A 25,865-nucleotide genomic window follows, 5' to 3' on the forward strand; every position below is an offset into this window, starting at 1 on the left:
TTCTACATTGTTTCCTGAGTTTCGCCAGATCAGAGTTCCACCAAGGGGTTCCTCTTGTGATCTTCACAGACCGTAGAGGGCATGCTTCTTCAAAAGCTTCCATGATGAAGGTCGTTGTAGTATCAACGGCATCATCTAAATCACTTGGAGTGTCAATGGATGGTGAATATCCATGAAATTTGGCTGCAACCAAATCAGTATAAAGATCCCAGTTTGTTGACCGAGGATTCCTGAAACGCAATGTTTGCGAAGTAACATTTAAATGTTCAAAAAAGATATAGCGATGGTCAGATAAAGATTCTTCATCTGACACATGCCAATTGGTCAGCTCGAGACTAATTCTGCTAGAGCAAAGCGTTATATCTAACACTTCCTCTCTAGCAGATACCATGAAGGTTGGGCGGTTGCCTATGTTAAGTAATGCAAGATCTGTACTACTTAAGTACTCCATCAAACTGGAGCCTCTCAAGTTAATGTCTGAGCTGCCCCAGATGATATGGTGAGCATTAGCATCACTGCCAACAATTAGCGGAAGGCCTTTTGAAGTGCAGTATGCGATGACTTGTTTGAAAGCATCCGTAGGGGATGGTTCATCATGCGGTAAATACACAGAACAATAGACGTATTTCCTGTTGAGGTTTCCAACAGAAACATCAATTGTGATAGCACATACATCTCTGGTGGTTAGTTCAGAGATGAGTGTGGCAACTATTGCGTTGTTGACAAGCACACAGGCTCGAGGCATGACACTCGAGTTTGCCATTTCATGTTTACTGAAAGTGGCAAACACCGGGTTCACAAGGTTTCCTAGATAGAAATTTCCCTTACGAAAGTAAGGTTCTTGTACCAAGGCCACTTGGGCTGTACCATTTTGCATAAGTCTGCAAAGATTGATCGTTGCTGTTCTTTTATGCTGAAGATTGATCTGAGCTATCTTAACCGTAGCCACTACCCAAACTAGGTAAGATTAAACTCTTCGCAACAACAGCACAACAAAGAACAGCAACAATAAAACCAAATCGGTATCGATTGGAAAACGCCAAAGGCGAGGATACACAGAATACACTGTGTAAATCGCATAATGCGAAACCATATAGGTGAAAATTTAAACTAATTAACAACATCTTCATAATCCCGCCCTTATTTAGCCTCAAGTGAGACTAAAGAAGGGCAGCTGATTGTCTCGGAGAAACACAAGGTCCACTGCACCATTGCTCCGGTTAGCGCAGTAAGGGCTACATACTGTGGAGGGCGCCCTGGTACTCCACAGGCTCCGTTAGCGGTTAGGTTTTTATTAGACCCCCCTAGCCATTCATTCCTAGGCACGGTAAGCATAAAGCCGCATCACACCATGAATTAGGGGTCACCTGTTGGTGGATTCTTACCACCGGAACAGGCGGTCCGTAGTGTTATTCTTAGCCAATTGAGACAATCGCTACCGACACTACACAGCTATCTAAGCTGATCGAAAAAAGAAGTTAATATTGATGATCAACTTCATACGGACTCGAACAGCCGGTAAGCTCACTACTTTCAATCTAGTACTTCACTGATTGCTTCCTATTGAAAAATACGATTTATTTCGAAAAAGGCACATAAAATACGTAGTTTTGAATACTACACTAACAGACTACTGTCTTAGCCAAAATGTCATCACTCATCCGGGCCAGTTCCGTATGCGAGTGGTCATCAGAAATGACATAGGTCTTTCTGTTGAATACCAACAGTTGCGATGGACACCGTTCTTTCGAGTGCCACGCACACCGGTATATCTTGTGCCCACTACGAGTAAAATGGTACTCAAAGTGATGTCCATCGTGCCGAACCCCGACACCACCCTTTTTGGTAGGAACGTTTACCAAATCGTAAGGTGTCCCGGTAGCAGTGATATGCTGTACATTCAACAACTTGTGGGACTTAGATTTCGAGATTGACCTTGGAAGCGATTTGGCATGCGATCCTGATCCGAGTGGTAGTTTATTCAGTATGAGTGATGATGTCGTGTAAATATTGACTGAAATTTGAAATAAAAGAAATCGGTTGGCAATTCTTCTTCCTAGTAATTTGAAATACGAACATTACTACTTACGTTTTTTGTCGCCAGCTTTTTCGACTGGCTCACGCCGATACAGTACAGACACTCCAGCCATCTCCGGATGTGGCATTTCAAATTGAGTTTGAATTTGATTGTAGTCTTCCATTGATCGTAATAGATCGCCTGGAAATATTCACAAAAAAAATCAAATAGAACGTTGAGAACTATCAAATCTAGTACTGCAGTCCATACTGATTGATAGTTTGATTAATAAAAGGACAGTATTCGTTTATTGTTCAGCATTCAAATGACAATGGTCTCCGTTAATCGAATAAACTAGCCCGTTCTGCACCAGGACTCGAGCTTCACATTGTAAATCTGCAAAAGCAGCGCACCGGTAGAGTTTCACTCCACTTTTGGAATAATGATACTCGAAGTAGTTGTTCTGATATAAGACTTTCATTCCACCTAGAATGCATGTTTGCAAAATCATTTTCTCCGAAGGTCCCTTCAATATTTCCGGTATATCGATATTATCCGTTTTCCATTTACGTGCTCTCCTTGCATTCGGCTTCCGAATATTCTTGACACCAGTCGATGTCGTATGAGTATGCAGTACTAGAACGAAATACAAATAACCGCTAATTAGTAGCATTTATCAGTAGGGAATTCTAAATTTAAGAATCAAATAAACAAACTTAACAACTAATACACACAATATTCAACTTTTCAAATAAAACACATTCGGCTCGACACCGCATTCGAGTAGAACCTTGCGTGACATTTTTGGCAGATGGTTATGCGTCGCATTACCAAGCATAACTCGAAAAAGGCCATTAACCTTGCGGGTAGTACTAGCTCGGGCTTTGCACTTGACGTGATCGGTAACCACTCGACACGCCCAGTATGTCGTTTCGCCAACGGTGTTGTTCTTGGAGAAAGTATAGTTTTCCAACACTAGAAGGTGCTTCCCCCGTTGTGATGTGAACAGCACCAAAGGTTGATCGTCCAATACGATTGGTTCGGCTTTGCGCTGGCGCCTAGATCTTGGTGGTCGACCAGCGATATGAGTCGGAGGAGAAGGGGATTTGAGCGGCGTGGGAGAGGGAGTGGTCATAAACTCGAACTCGATGAGCGAATTAAGATCTGCAAAAGACAATGGAATTGTTAGCGAATGGTACAAGAATTTGAAAACAAATTGAAGTAAAATAAACTAAACACGAAGTACTAGATGTTTCAACTTTGGACCACGCGTCGATTTATTTCTGGCTGTACAACATAGATTTTGTGATAATGTCCATATCGGGAGGATGGGTGTGCTCAAGCTGGCGTGCGAGCAGCATCGTGTTGTCCGAATCGGTGATAAGACGTGCCCGGCAAGCTTGCGATCGTTGTTTGCCACAAGTCCAGTATTTGCGATTCTTTAGATGTTTCGAGCAAATGTAGGTATGATTGTCAAACAATATTTTCGGTTTACTATTACTTTAGAGCTTTTAGTAGAACTTGTTACTTCAGACTCTAGTTTAATTTAAAAACACTTCACTAATACTTTACTTTTGCAAAAGAAAATAGAAAAAATGAATAACTCTTTTAAAGAAAAACTAGAAAGGACGAGCAAATTCCTTTTAATTCTACTACTGTGCTTATCTTCGGACAGATAGGCCTATTTCGTCTGTGACTTACAGACTTCTTCAGTGTCAAGTGCTCGACTCTTTTGCAAAAGTAAAGTATTAGTGAAGTGTTTTTAAATTAAACTAGAGTCTGAAATATTTTCGGTTTTCCACGCTGACCGGTGACGTAAGTGAAATTTACCGCCGATTTATCCGCCAGGAGCTCCACCCAATAATCTAACCGCGAAAAGTGGAAATTGATCTGTGAATTAATCTAGTACTGCACCAGACAAACATAATAAGGCAATTTCATCATTTTATTTTTTTCAGTTTATTGAACAAAAAATCAAATATATTTTCGATAGTCGGGCATATGGCAATGAACGGGATCGGTAACGGACACCTTGTTGTCCAACTGAGAGGTTATTACTTTGGCCTTGCAACCCATCGTACGAAGCTTTGAACAGCGCCAATATGTGGTCCGGAAATTTCCTTTGTTGCGAATGAACGAATACCCATCCACGATTAGCTTCGGTGTTCCCCTTAAACCGCTAACAAATACCAGCTCCTTGTACTTTCGCGATGGATCTGAAACAAACACCGAAGGCAATTAGTTTGGCAATCCATTCAGATATTCGAACGCAAAAGTTGATAAAATGAAAACTAATAAGTTTTATCGATTTTTTTATTATTATTGCCATAATTCACAAAATCAGTGATTATGCGTCGTTTCTCTAACAGTTACGTGACGCAAGCCTTTGGTTGTAATGGCACGAGATCGACACTTCCGTTCCCGTGCCGCAGCACATATCCAGTAGGTCTTCTGGGCGTTGCTGCTGTTCCGTAGGTAAGTGTGGCCACGGAAGATCATTTTCGGTTTTCCCTGCCTACTGATGGTGAATGCTACGTCCGAACTATCAAACGGAACACAAATCGTATTATCTGAAATTGATGAATGGGATGTTTAGCGTGCATTGCTAGTTTTCTGCATCCACGCTATACTGGTGTTCACGATGAATGGAATGATATTCATTATGTTTAGCCATGATCGTATCAATAGGAGACAATCGATGTTTATCATGCATTATATCAACTTCATGACAATGGTCTTTGAACCAGTTTTATCATAAAAAATAAGTGAACCGAAATTTAGACGCTTATTGCTTGTGTTCTGCATTCGTACCATACGGGTGTCCACCATGAATGCCGCACAGGAAAATAAGGACATCACGATAGGATTAAAGTTAACGTATATATACATTTTTCCCGGTCTGTGATTGTGATCGAACTCGAACATTGTGATACGTGATTTTCCTCGATAGGTTATAGCTCGTGCCTTACATTTAGTCTTCCTCGCTCGCTCGCACACCCAATAGGCTTTTCTCCACTCTTTGCGGCATTGCGCAAGTAGATGTACCCATCCAGGTGTAACTTGGGGAAGCCGTACTTACTAGGCGCAATCCTCACATCTCTGCCCTCGAATTCAAACTGGGCTCCGTATTTATTCTTTTCTAAAACATGAATAGCAAGAATGTATTTTAAATTGATTGTATCCATCCAACACTATCATGGGCGTACACGGTCGCTTGGTTATAATTCTTTGTTTTAAACTCTAGTACTACTTCCAACTTATGGTACAAAACAGACACTTTAGGGAGCATCCATTTAGTACGTCACAATGAAAATGGGAATTTTCGACCCCCCCTCCCCCCTTCGTACAAGTTTTTCCTATACTTAATACATTGCTTGTCACACTTTTTAGAACCCCCCCTCCCCCCTTTAAGCGTGACGTACTTTATGGATGCCCCCTTATTCGGAATCCTATAGAACAACATTTAAAGTGATGGTTCTTTCTTCACTTCAAAGGCGGCACCGCCAACCGGTTTATCGTAAAACTCGTTGATATCCACATCAATCAGATTGATCTTGGACAAATCGTTGTACTCGTTCGGATGCGTATGGCTCTTGTGAGTGTACTTCACGACCAAACTATTCCGATGCGTTACCACTTTGCATTTGCACTTCTTGGATTTGTACGCCGAACAGGACCAGTACGAGCGCTGGGTGTCCCCTTTGGTGCGGAAGAAGGAATTGTTTTCGATCACCAGCTTGGGTTTACCTCGTTGTCCGGGTGTAAATGTCCATGCGGCAAGATTCAGCACTCCCGACAGGCGTGCTTTCTTCACTGAAAGTAGATTGGAGATCGAATTAGCTGATAGAAAAAAAAATCGACAAATCAAACTAGTACTTCACAAAATATAAATAACTGATCGTGTTCAAGAATTTGGCTTTATTTCATAACCGCAGATCTAATGCCAGTTTTTAACGTCGTTTCGTTTCGCCTGGCCGATGATTGTGCACTAGATTTTTGAACGTCACATCGTAGAAGTTGATGTCATCTGTTATCAGTCGGGCGCGACAACGGAAGGGCATAGCTTTAGCACAACCCCAATAGCATTTTCAGTTATGTTTCTTGTTGACAATGTACGTGTATCCTTCGATCAGCAACTTTGTGTTGCCTCGTTGACCAACCACGGTGGAAATGTGAATCTCTTGTTCTAGTTTCACCAAATACTGTTCTGGTACTACACTGATGTCGGGTCTGATGGTGGCAACCAACGAAGTCGGCGGAATGTAATCGATTTCTAGAAGATAGATAAGTTTAATAATAAAAAGTAATCTATAGAAAGGATGAAGTAGTAGAACGGAATGATGAATTACTCGAATTTATTAGAAACAAAGCTTTGTATACATTGGGTCATGTGTGTGATGTGAGTTTGTCACTTTGTACACTCTTTGATCTTCGAAAACTGTGATCCGAGCTCGGCAATTGCTTTGCTTTGTACGATCGCACACCCAATAGGTAGCCTGGTTAACCTGCTTGCTCCGGTAGTACGAAAACCCTTGATGGAAAAGTTTCGTTATCACTTTGCTTTTAATCGGATAGTGAACGAATCGAATCGCACTAAGCGGACCCCAGTCGTACGGGTCTAGAAGTAAATGAGAAACAGTAATGATTAGATTCTTCTGACCACTCATGACAAAAGGATTACGAGCTGAAACCTTCCAAACACTGAGATCATCAAAGCACACGAACATTTATTTCTAAATCGAAAAGATTTAATGAGACTAGATTAAAATAGAGATCAATCGGTGATGGACTAGATTTGGGTATGTGTCTTCGTTGATCTAGAATAGACTTCGGAATTTCTCGCTCAAATGGGGAAACAGCTTTTCGTGGGTATGTTCGGCTACTACCACACGCAACTTGGGTAGCCCGTTGGCTTCACTGGTAACGATACGGGCTCGACATTTCAATCGGTAGTACAACGTGCACTTCCACGTCCTCGAACGCTGCCCGGGATAGGGTCTCTCATTCGGTGTGTACGTGTTGCCATCGAAGAACAGATGCTTAGTGCCTCGTTTCGACAGCACATAAATAATGTTACCTGTATAGGAGATAAAATGATATAATGTGAATAACAACAAACACTCAGGTGTAGTACTAGAATGGAAAATAAATGCATAGAAAATACATCTAAGTTTGTCGCTTTTATTCAACGTATCTCAATTTTCTAAGAAACACTTTATCATGGCTTCTTCATCCTCTTCACAGCGCAGGAAATCAACCGTTTCCGACTCATGCTTCCGCTGCTGATCGCTTCCAGTCTTGGGGCCATGGCTGTGTAAGGCATAGGATAGTTTTACGAACTCCACGCCATTGTGCTTGACCGTTATGGCTTTGGCTTTGCACTTCAGTCGTCGGTAGGCCGAACAGCGCCAATTGATTGTACCGCCAAACTCTCCATTGCGGATGTACGTGTAGTCTTGATGTACTAGAAGGGGTCGCCCCCGCTGGGTTGATCCAAACTGTGCCATTTCCAGATCCGCTGTTTTGTCGGCCCCTCCTAAAAAAAACAGTCAAATAAAGCAGCATAAAAATAATCTGTCCCATCTAGCTTAGCTAAAACGAGCAAGCAATCAGAGTCATCAAAGAATATGTTTTCCACAAAGATATTTTTATTATAGGTGACACAGATCTTCAGCCCAGGAACTGATAGTCTAACGATCCTGTTTGCATAGCTCTACGTCGCTTCCGTCGCAGGTCTTTACAGTACATCTCTTGCATGTGGGTGTGCTCCGTACTGGAGACCTTCACATAGTCACAGCCGTTGATTGTTTTAGTGAGTGCTCGTGCTTTGCACTTGAACCGTTGGTAGTAACGACACTTCCAGTTGACTCGGACGCCACCCTCGTTTGTTTTGTTTTTGCTGTAGAAATAGCCATCGTATACTAGACATTGCGTTCCTCTGGACGTGAACTCATAGTAAGCCCGTTGCGAGAAGCCATGCATGTCATCTAAAAGAGGGAAAGATAATTATTTTACATGATGGGGTACTAGATCAGCCGATTAAACGACGCGAAGGGTTGTTCGTATGAGTGTCAAAAATAAGTTTGAATATAAAGTTTACATGGTGAAGTACTAGATCAACATGAACGGATGTTCGTATAAGTGTAAAAAGCATAAATTTGTATTTAAAGTTTACTCTGGCAATGTATGATTAACAAAATAATATCAAATGCTTCGGTTGCACAGAGCCAGTGTTTGGTCGTAGTATACCTGTAAAAAAAACCAAAATCAGTTGTATTGAATTTAAAAAAAACAAGTTCATTTTCTAGTTATAATCAACCGCAAAACTTACACACATCACTTTCCACGCTTATAGACCATATTTGAGCCATGGTAGTTTTGCCGGAGAACCATGTTACGATATACAAACACAAATTTCTTCCATCCATATTAAGGATTGACAACAAGAATTACATTGTAAACGTTCTGATTAATCGTCCCTCAAACAAATATTTAGGCACTTTGGTTTCAATAAATGAGAAAAGTTTAACTAACGTCTCCTGACTGTTCTTATCTAGTACTTCCAAGAAAAAAAAAACTACTCTCCACTATCTTTGAACAATCGTTGCTCGTGCAATTCTTTGACAACACTTATATGATACCATCGTGTACCGTTCACATTCATTTATCTTTCAAAATGTACACGTAAGTGATGTGTCAGTTTGCAGGTCGTTAACAAACGACTGAACTTACCATGGTACCATTTTCCACTGTCTAATAGTTCTCGTGGTAGTTTTTCGACGCATCACCAGACTTGGAGCCATTGTTCGGAGGATGGGTATGGAAACCGCAGGTTATTCGAACAAAATGCTGACCCTCGATTTCTTTCGTCACTGCTCGCGCCTTACAACGAAATTTGACATGCCAGGAGCACTTCCAGTTGGTGGTACTTTGCTTCTGCTTCTCCCGCACGTAGCTGTAATTTTCATGCAGAAGCATTTGGTGACCGCGTCGAGTTTTTCCAAAGTATGCATTAGCGAATAGTTCTAAAATGATGAAGAGGACAGTTAGCTCCAAAAGTCACATAGAGATGTCTACCGCAGTATAGTTATCAATTGAAACACTAAGCAGTACAATGCACAAATGATAATTTGATTTCTTGTCGGCAAAGAAATTCACCGTATCGAATCGATACGCTTTTCGGTCGTGGTTGTGATTGGGGTTGGTAATTTTCATCATTTGGCGTCCAAGGGCCGTCTTGGTAACGGCTCTGGCGCGACATTTTCGCTTTCCGGCCACCGAACACTTCCAGTTGCAGCTGTTCCGGGCATCACGATCTTTGATGTAGGCGAAACCATCGTACAGGAGCATCATCTTTCCACGTTGGGTGTAACCGAACTGAGCTGCCCTAAAGCTCGGGGGATCTACAATGGAAAAACAAGGCATCATTTTGGAGCTATTCATTGGTGAGGTATCGTTGATGGCTAAAATACCTTGCAGAAAATTCTAGAAACATCTTTACTCAACATAGAAAACTCAATGGACGCCCCATGTAATCTAGTACTACAGATATATTTTTCGCAGGCTTTGTGATATTAAACCTTAGGGTGTCCATATTGCCCCGCCTACCCCTAATCATTATACCCACGCTTGTTGACCCATTTCATTGCAAAAACGGAGAATTGACCTTCTCAACATACAAAAATTCAGCTCATCACTACAAATCTAGTAGTTCACCGATCGTGTCCTATGAAAATGAAATGATGAAATGACCTATACATATGTTACATAGGCATTGATATTGTTCGCGAAGTTCTCATCTTTTGGTATTTGAGAACTAGCATTCTGCTACTAATGTCCGCCTCGCTAGTATGACTTTGTCATTGATTCGGGTTTGTCCTCCGGCTCCTGCTTCTTGCATTTTTAATGATTACGTGGCTTACATTTCTTTTCGATACTCATCCCGACTGTGCGTGTGTTTCTCATGGGTAATCCTCATCATGTGCTTACCGTCGGCGATTTTGGTAATGGCTCGCCCACGACATTTCATCCTTCGGAACAGCGAACACTTCCAGTTGCAGGTCTTCGCCGTTTGGCGGTCTTTGATGAATCCGTACCCGTTATACATTAGCATCACGTGTCCCCGTTGAGTGTATCCAAACTTTGCTGTCACAAATTGGTTTGTTGCTGGAAGTACAGAAGATCGTTATTGAGATACCAACAAGTGGAGCTTCATCAAAACGAGTATCATTAATCAAATCTGCAAATGCGAAAGTTTATTTCAATATAAACAGCAATATATTTTGTACATATATCTTACGACGCAGTACTAGATTCATCTGCTTAGAAATTAAACCGCTAATGACAAGATTTCATTTAAGAATTTTGATAAACTACCTTTGAAAGAAAATTTTCCTCAAAATGTAGTACTAGATTGGCGTGCTCACATTTTTCAATGCTAGAACTGGTAACTCGACAGTGTGAAATGCCTTAGCAATTTGATTTCTGAAATTTCGCAATTTGAATTTACTTCCAATAAATAGTTGCATTTCGGCTAAAAATCTAGTACCTCAATCAACAAGCGTATCTAGTACAATTGCATCAACCGGAACTGAATGTCGGATTCATCGGAGGGTTCAATTTTGTCACTGTCCAACATTTTTTCCGGCCCATGCGAGTGGGCATTGCCAGCTAGCCGAATAGGACATTCACTCGGGCTCTTGGACGTCACACAGGTCGCCCGGCAGGCATACTTGACGTATTTTGAGCAGCGCCAGAATACGTTCTTGTTGCTCTGGCGATTTTCCACGTATTTGTACCCGTCGTAGATCAGCATGGTGCGACCTCGCTGCGTTCTGCTGAACTCGATAGCCGGTACGTCCAACGTGTCCATCACCGTCATTGTGGTGGATCCTAAAAATCGGGCGAACCAAACAAATAAGTCAGTACTAATTGGTTTCGATTTGGTTCGTCTTCAGTAGCGCTCTACGACCAACTCCAAAGCCAACACAAATATTTATAACTAAACTTTAATGTTTATTTTCAGTATTGTTCGACTTTAGTTACACTTTCTATACAGATAGATTGTGTCGACGGCTGCCCGGCAATACCCGATTCCGTATTTATCATAATTTCCGAAAGACGATTGTAGTCGGATCGTTTGAACACTCCGGCCACGTGATTGTGAGGAGTACTGTGGTGAATTTCCCCGTTCAAGGTGTGTAATCGCCCATGGCATTTGATCTTCGTGGTGTAATAGATGCAGCGCCAATAGTCCTTCTGCTTCACGGTTTTCTCCTTGACGTAGTAGAATCCATCGCACGACAGCTGTAGCCGACCTTTCTGGCTGCTGCGATAGGTAAGCACCTGGCCATTACTGCTCGTCACGGACAGATGGTGCTTGTACTCTACAAAGAAAGTTGCAACACTGTTAGTAAAGCGTGAACATTCTAATTTTTCCAAAATGAAGTACTAGAACGGTCGAAGCAAACGCAAAGGGATAAAACTATAAAATTTATTTCCAAACGACATGCTGTGATATCGACACGTACTTCTCAATCCAAAACTGTGAACATTTCTTGAGCGATGAAAGCCACCTTGTGACGCTTCAGAGGCGCATGGATGTGCTTTTCCCTGTGAATGACAAAGCGCTCGGGGTTCTTGTACTGCAATATCCGGGCTGGACACTTGAGCTTGCTGGTGGCCATTGACGAACACCGCCAAACTACTCGCTTGTGATTCTCCGACATGAACAGATACTTGACGCCATCGATAATGATCGCCGGACGGCCTCGGCTCGATTTCGTGAAGTAGATTTCTGAAAGGTAGTATGTTTGACGGTTAGAAATGGTAAGGTATGACCAAAAGGCGAAATATTATCAAGACAAAACACATGTTATCTTGCAAAAATGTTTATTTGATGCGCTTATTTGAATAAACTCGAGCTGCTGTAGTACTAGCATCAAATGACGTCAAACTTTCGTCGTGATTGTGTCTGTACTTTACAGTGATATTGGACGTGGTCTCATTAATGACGACCGTACAAGGGCACTTGCGTTTATAGTACTGGTGGCACTTCCAGTAATGCTTATCGTTTCGCTGGCGATTGCGAAAGAACTTCACTCCGTTGACCATCAGCAAGTGAGTGCCACGTTGTGTTGATCTTTGGAACTCAAACTCTGGTCTGTTGATTGGTACGGCGAATGACGTTGAAGCTAAAATTAGAATCACTCGATTAGAAGACAAGAATTAGATGATCGGCTGAGTGCACTGTTACAATATAAAAATGCGAGACAATTTTGGTATCATAAACCATTAAACTGTAGATCTTTTGTCATATTTATTTAGTATCACGATCTAATGCTGCCCAACCGTTGCTTCAACAGCTTCAGCGATCCGTACGCGCGAGGCCGCACTACTACTGGATGATTATGGTCATTCTTGCTGATGGAGAACTCATCCATCATGGTCTGAATGCGCACCTTGCACCGGTACACCAGGTACTGACTGCATCTCCAGTAGACTTTTTCGCCACGAGTTACATGTTTGTTAAATGTGTGACCTTGGTAACGAAGCTGCAACGTGCCGGCTCTACTAAGGACCATTAGTGGTTGTTTCGAGTCCAGTTCCGTAGCTGCAGAGAAATGTAAACTGGTGATCAATAGTAGAAGGTAGGAAAATACGCAGTACTAGATTAGCAGACGTTTTGTTCAATTTAATTAATGGGAGACGAATCTTTTCAGGTTGTATTTGTGTCTGTTACAATGTGCAGTACTAGAATAAATCAATTTCGTCATGGGTTTTGTCGATGATTCAAAAATAACAAGAACACATGTATGGTTCAAAACAATGGTTCTAGCTTTTTTTTTTGTTTTGAGTATACTTTCACCGGAAACCTGCGGTAGGATGATCCGCAGACAAAAGATGAACTCCCTGATTTTTCACGCTTCATTTAAAAATTAAAAAAATAAATAAAAGCTACACTGCACTTATATTTCCGCCCAGGTATCATCGAAGTCTTTGCTCATCAACGTTTCTTCCAGTCTCGTCAGTTCGGCTTTGCTAAGCTGGCCCAAGTGTTCCTCCGGACGATCCTTATAGTAGTCGCACGTGCAGTCGTCGTTATGTTCGGCCATAATTTTCAGTTGGCCTCCTTTCAACTCGTGAAACATGACCTGGCCGGGACAGTTGTACTCTATGCAAGAGAAGAAGCTCCGGTAAGCTCGTCCCTTTGTTTTCAGATAAATCTTGTTACGCAATTGAGGTAACTGTTGTTTGGTACTGACAGCAACGAAGATGGCTGTGAGGAAAGAACGAGATTTCGAAATCAATGTTAGCACCTTCAGCGTCGACATTCAGGGAAAATCTATCAACGGTAAACTAGGTAGCATTATTCCATCATAGTCTTTATTCAACCCTCCTGTAGCTGTCGAAAATATTTTGGTTTTTCAGGTTTCGTTTCTGATTTTTTCCCATGCCGTACAGAAGTCGCTTCATTGGAAGATGATTGTGATAGGGATTCTTGACCCGCACCATCACACCATACTCCATCGCCACTGTCGCCTTGCATTTCAGTCGGGCAGCGTGTGCACAGCGCCAATAGGTGCATCTACCGGTCGACGTATTCTTGTGGTAAACGTAGAAAGCTCGAAACGGAAATCCATTTCTGAAAAATGGGAAATCGATTATTATTCGAGCTCCGTTGCTTATCAAGTTGAACAATATCAGAAAAACGAACAGATATGAAAATAACGCATTTAATTCGCTTTATCTTTTCATAATAGGTTATGGCAAACGGATTCTAGTACTTCTTTGAACTCTGAAGGTAACAGAGGCGGTTCCGGATGTATCCCAGCACAAGTGATTCGGAAACTTCGACGTTTTGTTTCTTGAAAACATGCACCACATGTACTGGAAGAAAAAGAAACAAGAATGTTGGAAATATATTCAAGTACTTTTTTGACGTACACCGTACTTTTTTGAACGTAAGAAAGAAAAATGAAGTCCAAACAGATCATTTGGCATCCATGTTTATAGTTGCCAGTTCTACAAAGAACACATTCATCGTCCACATATCTATGTGTACTCTATAATCTAGTACTTCAACAAAAAGAATAGGACAGATTGGTGAAGTACTAGATTTGTAGTAATGAGCTGAATTTTAGTATGGTGAGAAGGTCAATTCTCCGTTTCTGCAATGAAATGGGGCAAAAAGCGTTGGTATCAAGATTTCTTGCCTAATTTGATGCTGTTTGAGCAAAACTTTGGGCAACATTGTTGTTGTTTTCTTAATTTCTTGCAACATAAACAACATAGTTATACAAAGTTTTGCTCAAACAGCATCAAATTAGGCAAGAAATCATAATACCCACGCTTTTTGCACCATTTCATTGCAGAATAGGAGAATTGACCTTCTAACCATACTAAAATTCAGCTCATTACTACAAATCTAGTACTACACCGAACGTGCCCCATTATCTTACCTATAACTGATTTCAGTTTGTCCTCATCCAGCGGGACCAAGTCGCCAGAATTCTCCGTTCGGGTCACACAGGCCTTCAGCAGTGTTTGCCGTCCGAAAATGACGTCAATCAAGCGTGCCGTATAGAGTGCCGCCTTAGGAGTGTACAGGGTGTTCAATAAGTTCGGATACACCATATAACTTTAATTAATTTCATATCTGTAATTCAGATTTTCAAAGTAAATGTATTTATTGAAAGGTCATATAACACTGATCAAATATATCATATGGTTTTGAATAAAGTTTTTTTCTACTTTTTTTTATAAGCCTTAGATGTATCTAAAGTTTGTTAGCACGCTGGAATAATTTTCGATAAGTTGCTCAAGCTACAGAAGTCTAAAACGTTGACTTTTGAGTTTACATCTCACTATACTATATTGAAACAACTAAATTAATAGACAAAACCTTTACACTGCTATTTCAGTGATGATATGGTGATAAATTTGCAAGTTTAGTCAAAATGAGCATAAATCTATAAAAAAGGCATAAAAACATTATATAAAGCCAATTTTGGTTCAAATTTGCCACAATAGGGATATAATCAAGTTTTGGAAAAGGTAACTATGGATTAAACTAAGATATAACGCAGCCTTGCTTTTTGGCAAAACAAAAATCATTAAACCAGGTACAGCGGCAATTTTAGCAATTTTAAAGATCAAAATAAAATGAGTCCGTATTTCACCCAATCTGAATCTTATAGATTATTTCATATGGCCATAGTTGCTACCACTAATGCTGAGGACAACAACCTAATTTGATTCAACTTAACATCATTACTCAATAAAGCCTAGACGAAATAACAAAGACAGACGTGCGTGCCGGCCAAAAGAAACTTGAGACACATTTGCAATTATTGCGAAAGGATAAAGGACAGTTTATTTCAAAACATATACTGTATTTGATCAGTATTATGTGAGCTTTCAATTAATACATTCACTTTGCAAAACTGAATTACAGATGGGAAATAAATTCAATTTTACTGTGTATCCGAACTTATTGAACACCGTGTAGATGCTTACGAGATCTATCGTCGAGATAAAGACGGCGCTGCCGCTGTGCAGCGGAACCATAGTAGACGGCGCCTCAGCTGCCGGACGCCCTGCCTTCTTCCACTGTTCCGGTGGCGGCTTGACTTTTGGACTCGGCGGACGCGTTTGTACCGTGAATGAAATGCATTGTGATTTAAGCGGTAAAGGTTTCATCGATCCTGGAACTCTAATACTAGTAATCGGTCGTATCCTCTTTTTTCTGTTCGTCACTTTCAGAACCCTCCGGTATGCAATCGACCACAAACTCGGTGTATTGTTCTTGAGCCGACTTATTGGTTTGACCGCTAGGGGGACCGGTTGTGATCACTATGGTCGCTTTTTTCTTCGTAACTCGCCGCTTCCGTTTGATTATGTCGGAGTGGGTGTGGTAGCGATTCAGAGGTGTTATCACGTTTCCAATAGTATACACTCGGGCACGACACTTCTGATTCCACCACTGATTACAGCGCCAAATTTTCTTCGGGGTGGAGTTCTGGGTCATCACCAGTTTCTCAAAAACAAACGGCTGTCCAAGGTAGAGTAGTTGCTCCTTGCCACGCATTGTTCTCGTAAAGATGGCAATGTTTTCAGAATCAGTTGCTAAATTTTGTAGAAATAGATAATAAATGAGAAAGGCATCAGTATTTAGGAAATGGGGCTCGTTCGGTGTAGTACTAGATTTGTAGTAATGAGCTGAATTTTAGTATGGTGACAAGGTCAGTTCTCTGTTTTTGTAATGGAATGGTACAAATAGCGTGGGTATTATGATTCCTTGCCTAATTTGATGCTGTTTGAGCAAAACTTTGGATAACTATGTTGTTTATGTTGCAAGAAATGGAAGACACAACAACACAGTTGCCCAAAGTTTTGCTCAAACAGCATCAAATTAGGCAAGGAATCATAATACCCACGCTTTTTGTACCATTTCACTGCAGAAACGAAGAATTGACCTTCTCGCCATACTAAAATTCAGCTCATTACTACAAATCTAGTACTTCACCGATATGTCATATTCGAACAATAAATGAAGTACTAGAATTTTTCGACAAGTGAAACAACCGTGGCTAAAAAGTGCAATTCCATTTTAATTGGTCAGGCAATCAACAAGTGGTTCGGATACTCGTTGGAGGATGATTATGGCCATGTTGTCCTAGTTTAATCTCGGTGGTGACGGTGTTCTGAATTAGCCTTGCCCTGCAGCGGCCAACTGAGTTAAGATTACAGACCCAATTAATCGATGTCTTGAAAGAAGCCTCCTTTCGATATGCGAAGCCGTAAAACATCAGATTCTTTCCACCTTTCTGGTTCGGTACGATCTCGTAGGGCTTCTTCAGCCAAATTCCAGTTTTAAGTTGGTCGAACATTGCTGAAATAAATTTTAAAGAAAAACATTAAAAATTAATTGAATAAAACAACTATTGACTATTGTAACAAAATGTGCTACAAAATAAAGAACTAGAATAGAAACATTCATGTGCGATGCTTTAATCGCTATTGTATTGTGTATTTTCGAGCGTTTCGATGCAAAGTTTTACCGAAGTCCCTTCGTCGTATTGCAACATAGGTGGGTGATTGTGGCCTTTTTTACTCAGTTTTAACCCTCCGCTATTGTTTGTAATGCATCGAGATGCGCACAAGCCCCCATTCGCGCTTCCATAACCGGCGAACCTATTGTAATTAGGATTTGCACAAACCCAGTTCAACGTATTGGCGAACTGGGTCTTCTTCCGATAAAGGTATCTTCGATAGCACAGGTTGAGGCCGCCCTTTCGATTACAAACCAGTTCGTACTGTTCGTCGTACAGAAATCCTCGAACTCGGTCTGAAATTATACGATGAAAAGAAGTGTATTACAAAACATGTTAAAATTATTCAACCATTCTAGTACTACACAAAAATACATCTTCTAAGATTCGAAGTTTATTGGAATTCCACTTCTTTAACTTTGTAAACCGCATCGTGGTTGTGCTTTCGCTTGCTGAACTTGATCATTTGGTGACCCTGAGTAACACACCGTGCCGGACAACGACTGGCCGAGCTACTGCTTTTATTGCACACCCAATTGACCGTATTATTGTAGCGACGTTCTGTGGTGAAGAGATATCCCTTGTGCCTCAAACTGAACCCGCCACGACGATTCTCGATGAAATCCAGTTCCTCCTTGTACCAAATACCAGCGCACATTCCGGGCAGTACTAGATTAGACGACTCTGAAAAGTGACAAAATTAATAATGAACACAGTGGGAATCCTTTTTGGCGATAAATAGACTAGCACTAATCCTACTTGATAAAAAATAGTACTAGAACTAGACTTGACTATTTCATTCAATTTTATTTATTTTATAACAGTTCATTCATCTCTCTAAAATAAAAGCTCTCATTTTTGAGTAGCGCCCATGCCGCACAGGGACTGTGTTGGAAACACACATTTTTTAAAATTGCTCATACGCTCACATTTTTGCAAAATATCAATATTTTTCGGTATTTGAAGGTGGTTTATAAACCCAGTGAGGTTGCCATGTCGAAATTATTGCAAAATACATGCTCATGTGAGCGTACGAGCAATTTAAAAAAAATGTGTGTCTCCAACACAGTCATGTGCGGCATGGATGTTTACTAAAAATGTGCAGGCCGAACACATTTTTGAGCGAAGGCGTTTTTGCGTGATATCCACGGGTCCATGATTGTGCGGATCTTGTTGTTGCCCTCGGTGGATATCCTCGATTTACAGCTCGATTGTGTCGTATTGCTCTTGTTACAAATCCAGTTCATTGTGCGGTTGTGCCGCTTCTTCTGGATGTAGATATAACCTCGGAAATGCAGGTTCATTGTTCCGCGTCGATTGATCACGTAGCACAGCGGAAAGGAGTACCACACCTTCGGAACCGGATTGCGATCGCCCAACGCAGGAGGACAGTACGGAATCGCAGTAACTGAAACGATAAAAGAACTTCCGGTAAAAACACCGCAGATAAGTACTAGTTCAAACGATAAAAAATAAAAGATTTGAAGTACTAGAATGGCTGGCAGAGATTTATTCCTTATCTGGGTTTATCACATAATCAACTTTGCAGTGCGGTTGTCGCATTCGAAAAACGATATCCCCCTGCTCATGAGATTTCACGTTCTCCATCACCGTCCGGCCCCAACTAATCTTCTCCGTTTCCGGCCCGTGCGAGTGATCTTCGATACGAGCAGGTTTCTGACCAGGCTTCACAATCAGTCGACTGCGACACTTGAATTTGGTACATCTATAAAAAATATACATTTTATTCAAGGGGCTGCGTTAATGTTAGTACTAGCTCACCGAATACAGCGCCAGTAATGTCCTCGATTTTTTCGATATAGAAAGTTATCAACCACCAACAGAGGATGCCCTCGTTGACTGAAAATGAAATCCAATCCAGAAGCTTGAAGAAAAACAAAAGGGTTCGTATAAGTTTGTTATACGCGCACCGTATTCGAGTACCGCATTCAAAACCGTAATGAAAACTTCAATATTTGTATAATTTTGAATGAGCAGAATTTATTTGACCGTTTTCTAGAAACTGGACGGATGATTATGTATCCGATAACGCATTACCGTATCCCCTGGAAGCATTGTTATCATCCGTCCGGGACATTTGTCCACCAGACATCGCCAGTAGGTTTTGTATTGCTTCACCATCTCTCAACGGAACCGGTAGCCCAGAAATATAAGCAAAGGCCTCCCACGCTGGCTCTGGCAGTAACTGATTTTCTCGTTGGCCATCCAACTGTTTGCAATGTCGTGGGCAAGGAATATCTGTTTCTCCAGCGCCCGGAAACCTTGATGATCCCATTCTATAAATAGTAACAAGAAGACGTAATTTACTCAACTAATTCTAACTTCTGCTCTGGCATCAAAATTGTCATGGTCTATAAAATATTCTAAAGGAGATTTATTCTGGGGTTCATTACAATCATTTCCTATGGTACAGTTTATCGAAATGGTGCCTCCCTCAATCCTAGAACAACTCGGCGGATTCTTTGAAAGGCGGTTCATGGTTGTGCACGTGGTACTTAACGATGGTTCCATCGACGGTGGTAACCCTTCCGGGGCACTTACAGAAAGAGGCGCACCGCCAGTAGCCCTTCTCCTTGCAGCCGCCATTCCGGCGAAATTTGTACCCTCGAAACACTATCAGCGGGTGCCCACGGCGGCTTCGGATGTATTGCACGGCTTCCGGATACAACTGGTCCCGCAAATCGTTTCGATAGTAGACACTCTGCACTCCACTCTGGCTTTCGACTATTGTAGTACTAGATGTGGTGGTAGTAGTCGTTATGTAAGCTACAACGAGAAAAGTTTTCATTAGTTCCATAAGCGAAGTTATAGAATAGAAGGCATGTGTTTGGGGCATATCAATCATAAATAGCGATGTATGTATTGAAGTACTAGAATGTATTATTTTTATTTCCGCTTTGACTCAAACTTCTTGTGCATAATGGTCTGCTTGTACCACACTTCCAGATTGATGTTGGACAGATCCGTTTCCTCGAGAATCGACGAGTTGATGCGCTGCTCGTCGTTCGCGTGGCAGTGATGTGTGATCTTGAGAATCTTATTGCCCTGGCAGATTACGCGACCATTGCACTTGGAGCTCTTGTAACGGATGCACAACCAATAGGAGCGTGTTTTTCGAACCCGTTCGCACCGGTAGATAAAACTATCGAGGGCCAACAAGGGAGCCCCACGCTGGCTTCTTATGAACGTCCGGCACTCGGCGGCATCGTCAGGGGTAAAATCTAAAACTGTACAAAGAAATAATGGATTTATCAGTACTAGAATCAAACGATGGAAAATTTTAAAATCAGCGAAAACACGTTGGTTTGTATTGCTTCACGAACATTGATAGTTCTATTATTGCGATTCAGAGGTAAAAATTCAGCTTAAAAATACATGTTTATAGTTCAACTGGCAAGCCGTAGTCTTCTAATTTAGGCAATACGTCGATCTTGATCAAACCGATATCCGGGGAGCCGCTGTCCAGCAAAGTAGACCCTCCGGATAAAAAACTTGAACTGTAAAGCCCACTAGTGAGATAGCTCGGCGGTGGATCCGCCCTGGCTGCATCTAGTACTTCATCAACCATATTGTTACGTCGACTAATCTTGGCTATTTTCTCCGTGTGTGGATCGTGGTTGTGCTGCGTTCCTGTGAGAGCGCTCAGCCTGCCATTCACAATCACGCATCTAGCCCTGCATCGTTCTTCCTTCTTCTTTCGAGAGTAGTTGTGACACCGCCAGTACACCTTGTTCCCTCTAGTACCGTGACAGTTGTACAGGAAGTCATTGATCACCAGGCATGGCGTAGACCATGGGCTTTTGATGAACTTCAGCTCCTGCGAGTAAGCACCTTAAAACGCCACAGATAAGTAAACAAAGGCATTCTGTTAGTTGATTTTATAAATGATTTATTCATACTCTAGTACTGGAATGAAAGACGATCGATTTTTTATTGAAACTCGTCATAAATACTGTACGACATTCTGCATTTAACTCAAAATCGCTCTAGTACTACAGTGAAACGCATAATTTGAATTGAACATGTTCTACTATTTTTCATGGATCATACACACTGTACTGGTCGAAGACATGTCTTCCATGCAGTTTGGACATTTCTTCCGGATGGTTATGCAGTCCGTGAAAGTTTATAACCTGATTGTCTCTAGTAATGCATCGCACCGAGCAGCGGTTTGGGCCTTTCCGATTGCTGGAAAACGTACATCGCCAGTAGGTGGTATTCGTCGCCTCGACCCGTTTGTTGGGGAAGAAAACATATCGTTCGTAGATTAGAAGTTTACGTCCCCAACGACTGCGAACGAATAGCAACTTGTTTGGTTCCTCTTTGATCAGTTCAGGCTCCACCAGACGTTCAATGAGAACTGTAAAGACCGAATGTGAAAATTTTAAAAATTCAACGTTTTCAATCACATTCACGGTTCACGGTCTGGTAACACAGATTTACTTATATCAACTAAATCAAACAGAGAAACGAACATTTCAAAAATGCAACTTTTATTCTGATGGTGCTACTTTCAGAAATGCATTGCTGTCATCCAACAGATATTCTATCATCTCCGGAGGCATGTGGTCGTGTTCGCCCTTGACACGCTTAATCTGAACGTTGTCCGTCGTTATCCAAGAGGGACAACTTTTCAGCTTCGATCGCCTGTGAACGCACTCCCAGTAGCCCAGCTGTTTCCGTCGACGGTTCAACGTGTACTGATGGCCTTTGTACAGCAATAGTGGTTTGCCCTTCCTACTTCGGACGAACTGTACCGCCGCACACTCGATTTTGAAATCTAGAAGAAACAAAATACATTCATCGATTGTAACTATATGTTTTTGAATAGTTGAAATGATATGTAGTAAAATAAGATGCTAACAATTTAAAAAAAAATATTTTATTCACTTTTGCACCGGTTCACGTATCCTAATTGTGGTAAACACGGCTCCCAGTGAGGATAACGTTTTGTAAGAGATGTGCCCGGAAGCCATGGCCGTTGCTATCTTTATTGTGTCCGGTTCATGATTTTGTTGTACTAGAGGAAAACAAATCATATTAGTAGATTTTGAACTTTTTAGAAAATGACACAATCATCACTTACTATTCGAGTTTGAAATGTGCAGTTGATCGCCCACGCTTTTCAGTCGTCCGCGACATTTTTCTACTCGGTTGTGCACACATTCCCAGTAGATGATGTCTTTGTTACGGCCGCATCGACGTAGGTTCGATCGATAGATATACCAGTCGTGAACCAAATGGATGCCTCCCTGTCGACTGGTGAGGAATGTATACACTCGATCCGACGAACCAACGCATTCGTCATCTTTGAAGATCATCTTCGTCGAAGATGTTAGCTCATCTGAAATGGACATTCGTTAAGCCCTTGTCATTTTTTTTTATTATATGTTCTTATGGTAACATGCCGAATTTCTCTACTTCTCAGACAAATTTCATCTGCGCTCACTTTTTCCAATCTTTATTTTCACGGTTTAATTTTAATTGTAGTACTAGAATGTGTTACTGAGGTGTCGCATAGAACGTATCCGTCCCACTCGCCATCATGTCTCCTATGTGACTCCCAGGTGCTTCTTGTACCAGTTTCTCGATGGTATCCTGAACGACCAGCTTGTAATCGGTTCCATCGTCGATGACGTCCATGATAAGATGTCCAGGTATTCTTCTAAATCTTCCGGGTCGGGTAGTTGTACAGCCGCCGATTCCTTATCTTACTCTCATGGTTCTCATGAGCATGCTGCCGTTTGGCGCGTATCAGTTTGTTGAACTTGGTAACGCATATCGCCTTGCAGCATAACTTCGTACCATCGATACACTGCCACGTGGTATTGCCATTTTGCTGGGTTAGCTTTCGGTAGTACAGGAAGCCTTTGTACACCAGTTGGGAATTCTTTTTCTTACTGCGAACGAATTTGATCGCACCGGAGGTGGAAGGTGCACGATGCACCTTGATGGGTTCCGGGTTTTGATCAACCGGTTTATGGACAAACGTGGCGGAAGATTTCGCACTATAGCCAGGGATATGCGAAGCTCGAAGGTCATTTCCGGGGGTTCCTACGGAGAAAGGAGTTCTAAGTCAGACAAAGGCGCATGGATAATCAGTCAAACGTGTACTGTATTACGGGACCTTATTATGAAGGAATTAGAAAGTTATTTCGATGTATCGTAAGTAGATTATAAAAAATATTTTATTTTCTCAGTCAATGAAAGGCTCACAAAGATGACAGGACCAGGTAGATATTAAGATTCGGTTAGATATACCAGATTAGTTGTAGAAATGAGGTAATGGATTATGAAAACATATTTTTAAATCAATAACGATGAATTTAGTTTCGATGTCTTTTCCACTATCTCTCCATTGGTGAATACGACATGATATCAAAATTGTGTACTAGAACTTGATAAGGACAATTTAACAAATGGTCGGCCAAAAACCTAACGATGTTTCGAAGGCTTTTTCGTCACCTTGGCAATCTCCGTCGCATTCGGTAGACGGGATAGGTCAATTGGGACCAAATTAATCCACGACTTGGAACTCTTTCTTATGGGATGGTCGTGGTACAGCTCGCCAAATTTTATGTACCTCTCACCGATTGTAGCGGAACGTGCCTTGCACTTCTTGTGTATACAAGACCACCAAGTAAGGTGTTTGGTTGTTTTTTTCTTACAGAGCCTGTATCCGTGTAGATCGAGTACTTTATTGCCTTTGGCACTCGTGGCAAATGTCAAAACGGTTTTGTACCACTGGCCTACGATAGGCGCTGTCGCTGGCGGAAATGGGGTTTGTATGTCTGGAATTGACAAAAAAAAACTTTGTTAGAAAAGTATTAAGTACTAACAATATTTGCATGTATTATTTCTTATTAATGCATGTGCATGAACATGATGTAGTAGATTATAATTAATTTACAATATTTTGTTTTTTTTTTTTTGAAAACTATAATGATCATCTTAACAGCTTACACTGTTACAAGATTGTGCCATCTTTTTCGCTAGCAATCTTGTTTGAACTTGGCAGAAAAGAAGGAGCGATAGGTACCAGAGCAATTCACGTTTTAGTTAGTTGTGATATAAGGTGTCGGGTAAGTTTTGTTCAAACAGGACTACCAAGCTATTTGTTTGGCCAGTTCTATACTGACACAGTAAACACATCCATGTAGATCGCGTAACAGCTTGCCTAGGCGACGCGTTGTATATCGATGGGCATGATCGTAGGCCAGAATTGAGTCGGCGTGTCTGGAATAAAAATAATGACGTCATGGTGAATATGGCTTTCTTTCCTGATTGTCAGTACTTTTTTAGTTTTGATTTTCGCTTGCACAAAAGTCTAAGCTACAAACAGAACAACATTCTAGTAAGACTTTTCTTCCGGGAGACTTATAGAACGTCTACTGTATAGTGTATAGTTTACCGAGTCCCATTATAAAAAGAGATTCTGTCAGATATACCAAATATATTGTCGAAATGAGGTACTAGATTACATAAAAACATGTTTTACTCAGTACATTCAAGGCTAAGTATCAGGAATCAGGGGTAATCAGCAAGACTATGACGAGTGTAACGGGTTCGATTTCCGGTTGGTGTAGGAATTTTTCATAATGGTAATTTTCCTGGCTTTCTTGGCATAGAGTATCTTCGTGCCTTCCACACGATAGAGGAAAGTGGGGTAAGATGCCATTTTTCAAACTTTCATCGTTTTTAATGATATATAGCCTCATTTCTTAGGCTTTCAAAATGGTTACAGCAACTAGACAATATTTGCACGATGCTTCAGCAAAAAGATTCATTAAACGATTGCATTTTCATCGATTTTCAGCGATTTTAAAAAATGGTTCGTAAAACGGAAGTGGTGCAAAAAGGCCATCTGACGTGGGGTAAGATGCCACTTCATGAAAACATTCAAAAATTACGTCCATCAATTTCCGGACTTTTTCGACTCACTTTCACCCCTCTGTCACACTTTTTTCGTTTACTCAATACATGGAGTGTCACCCTCTTCGCCGCTAAACGATGGTCGTCATATTTGAATGACCCCTAACATGGATAGCGTAGATATCAACAACCATGCGCCTCCATGTATGCCTCAATCTCCTTGGAAACACATGGCTGGTAATGAAATCACCCGAAAACCTTAATTGCAAGCACGAAAAACCGGAAGTTGTCAATATTCATTGGGAAATCAAAAGATTCCCGTGGGTTTGGCGGCCTAGTTTCTAGAAGAATGTTTAATGCAAACATATCCTGACACCATTCACCTACAGTTATGCTCAAGTCCCATTCAGGAATGATTTTATGAGTTGGGCCATTTTACCCCATCTTGGCATTTTGGGCTCTGTTCCCCTATAGACATCCAAAATGGTCATTGGCAAAGGAGGATCTCATTATGTAACTGTAATTTCCGTCTGATGATTTGTTTCCAAGGGATGCGTCTAATATTTACATTGCTAGAGATGATCTTACTTCGACCATCGCAATCAAATAGCTGTGATGCTTGTGGAGGATATTTCCGTCATTTGTGACCATGACTCCCGGACAACGTGTTCAATACCCTTTCTATTACCCTTCTCCCATAAATACATAAAATGGCAAATTGATGAACAGAAATAGATATAATAGGAACAATCTCATCAATAAAAAAAAACAGCTTCGTCGTTAAGCGACAAACAGCTGGGCTAGATTTTTCTCCCAAATGCAATCGACATCCCGTACGATTTCATCGATCTAAATGAAGAAACACCGCTTTCAGGTAGAAAAAAAAACTGTAAATTTGACAT

At 41.2% G+C, this 25,865-nt stretch overlaps 7 protein-coding genes and 1 long non-coding RNA gene across 11 annotated transcripts; 1 reads left to right on the forward strand and 7 right to left on the reverse strand.

The window, feature by feature from the left end:
• Nucleotides 1–1,579: 1,579 nt before the first annotated feature.
• On the reverse strand, nt 1,580–3,504 carry LOC134283960 (uncharacterized). Its single transcript, XM_062850906.1, has 2 exons — nt 2,090–3,504; nt 1,580–2,014 (listed from the first exon to the last, which is right to left on the reverse strand). The coding sequence occupies exons 1-2, from the start codon at nt 2,199–2,201 to the stop codon at nt 1,623–1,625; spliced, it is 504 nt and encodes a 167-aa protein (XP_062706890.1). The 5' UTR covers nt 2,202–3,504; the 3' UTR covers nt 1,580–1,622.
• Nucleotides 3,505–5,468: 1,964 nt separating this feature from the next.
• LOC134287856 (uncharacterized) lies at nt 5,469–6,513 on the reverse strand. Its single transcript, XM_062850910.1, has 2 exons — nt 5,894–6,513; nt 5,469–5,830 (listed from the first exon to the last, which is right to left on the reverse strand). Coding segments are annotated over exons 1-2 (351 nt in total). The 5' UTR covers nt 5,895–6,513; the 3' UTR covers nt 5,469–5,480.
• Nucleotides 6,514–8,174: 1,661 nt separating this feature from the next.
• LOC134285799 (uncharacterized) lies at nt 8,175–10,141 on the reverse strand. Of its 2 annotated transcripts, XR_009996658.1 has the most exons (3): nt 10,007–10,141; nt 8,750–9,420; nt 8,175–8,266 (listed from the first exon to the last, which is right to left on the reverse strand). XR_009996658.1 is itself a non-coding variant. In XM_062847358.1 (2 exons), exons 1-2 carry the CDS (start codon nt 10,128–10,130, stop codon nt 9,077–9,079), a joined length of 468 nt encoding a protein of 155 aa, XP_062703342.1. In that variant the 5' UTR covers nt 10,131–10,141; the 3' UTR covers nt 8,746–9,076. The 2 variants fall into 2 exon arrangements, 1 of the variants encoding a protein (XP_062703342.1); XM_062847358.1 differs by lacking the exon at nt 8,175–8,266 and having other exon boundaries at nt 8,746–9,420.
• Nucleotides 10,142–10,583: 442 nt separating this feature from the next.
• LOC134285800 (uncharacterized) lies at nt 10,584–10,930 on the reverse strand. Its single transcript, XM_062847359.1, has one exon. It carries the CDS (start codon nt 10,896–10,898, stop codon nt 10,584–10,586), a length of 315 nt encoding a protein of 104 aa, XP_062703343.1. The 5' UTR covers nt 10,899–10,930.
• A 4,807-nt stretch (nt 10,931–15,737) lies between these two features.
• Nucleotides 15,738–16,106, reverse strand: LOC134284067 (uncharacterized). Its single transcript, XM_062842298.1, has one exon. The coding sequence runs from the start codon at nt 16,104–16,106 to the stop codon at nt 15,738–15,740; it is 369 nt and encodes a 122-aa protein (XP_062698282.1).
• A 1,830-nt stretch (nt 16,107–17,936) lies between these two features.
• On the forward strand, nt 17,937–18,212 carry LOC134285801 (uncharacterized). Its single transcript, XR_009996659.1, has 2 exons — nt 17,937–18,036; nt 18,140–18,212. It is a non-coding gene; the product is annotated as an uncharacterized LOC134285801 (long non-coding RNA).
• Nucleotides 18,213–18,239: 27 nt separating this feature from the next.
• LOC115264271 (uncharacterized) lies at nt 18,240–21,012 on the reverse strand. The gene is made up of 3 exons (XM_029867955.2): nt 19,129–21,012; nt 18,853–18,955; nt 18,240–18,796 (listed from the first exon to the last, which is right to left on the reverse strand). The coding sequence occupies exons 1-3, from the start codon at nt 19,364–19,366 to the stop codon at nt 18,580–18,582; spliced, it is 558 nt and encodes a 185-aa protein (XP_029723815.2). The 5' UTR covers nt 19,367–21,012; the 3' UTR covers nt 18,240–18,579.
• Nucleotides 21,013–21,101: 89 nt separating this feature from the next.
• Nucleotides 21,102–24,117, reverse strand: LOC134283958 (uncharacterized). 3 transcript variants are annotated; one of them, XR_009996660.1, is made up of 4 exons: nt 23,557–24,117; nt 22,178–23,145; nt 21,956–22,111; nt 21,102–21,871 (listed from the first exon to the last, which is right to left on the reverse strand). XR_009996660.1 is itself a non-coding variant. In XM_062847361.1 (4 exons), exons 2-4 carry the CDS (start codon nt 22,446–22,448, stop codon nt 21,829–21,831), a joined length of 444 nt encoding a protein of 147 aa, XP_062703345.1. In that variant the 5' UTR covers nt 22,449–23,145; nt 23,675–24,117; the 3' UTR covers nt 21,102–21,828. The 3 variants fall into 3 exon arrangements, 2 of the variants coding, with proteins under 2 accessions (XP_062703345.1, XP_062703344.1); XM_062847361.1 differs by having other exon boundaries at nt 21,982–22,111; nt 23,675–24,117; XM_062847360.1 differs by having other exon boundaries at nt 21,982–22,111.
• Between the last annotated feature and the right edge of the window lie 1,748 nt (nt 24,118–25,865).

Source organism: Aedes albopictus, chromosome 1, assembly GCF_035046485.1.
Source record: "Aedes albopictus strain Foshan chromosome 1, AalbF5, whole genome shotgun sequence".
NCBI lineage: Eukaryota > Metazoa > Arthropoda > Insecta > Diptera > Culicidae > Aedes > Aedes albopictus.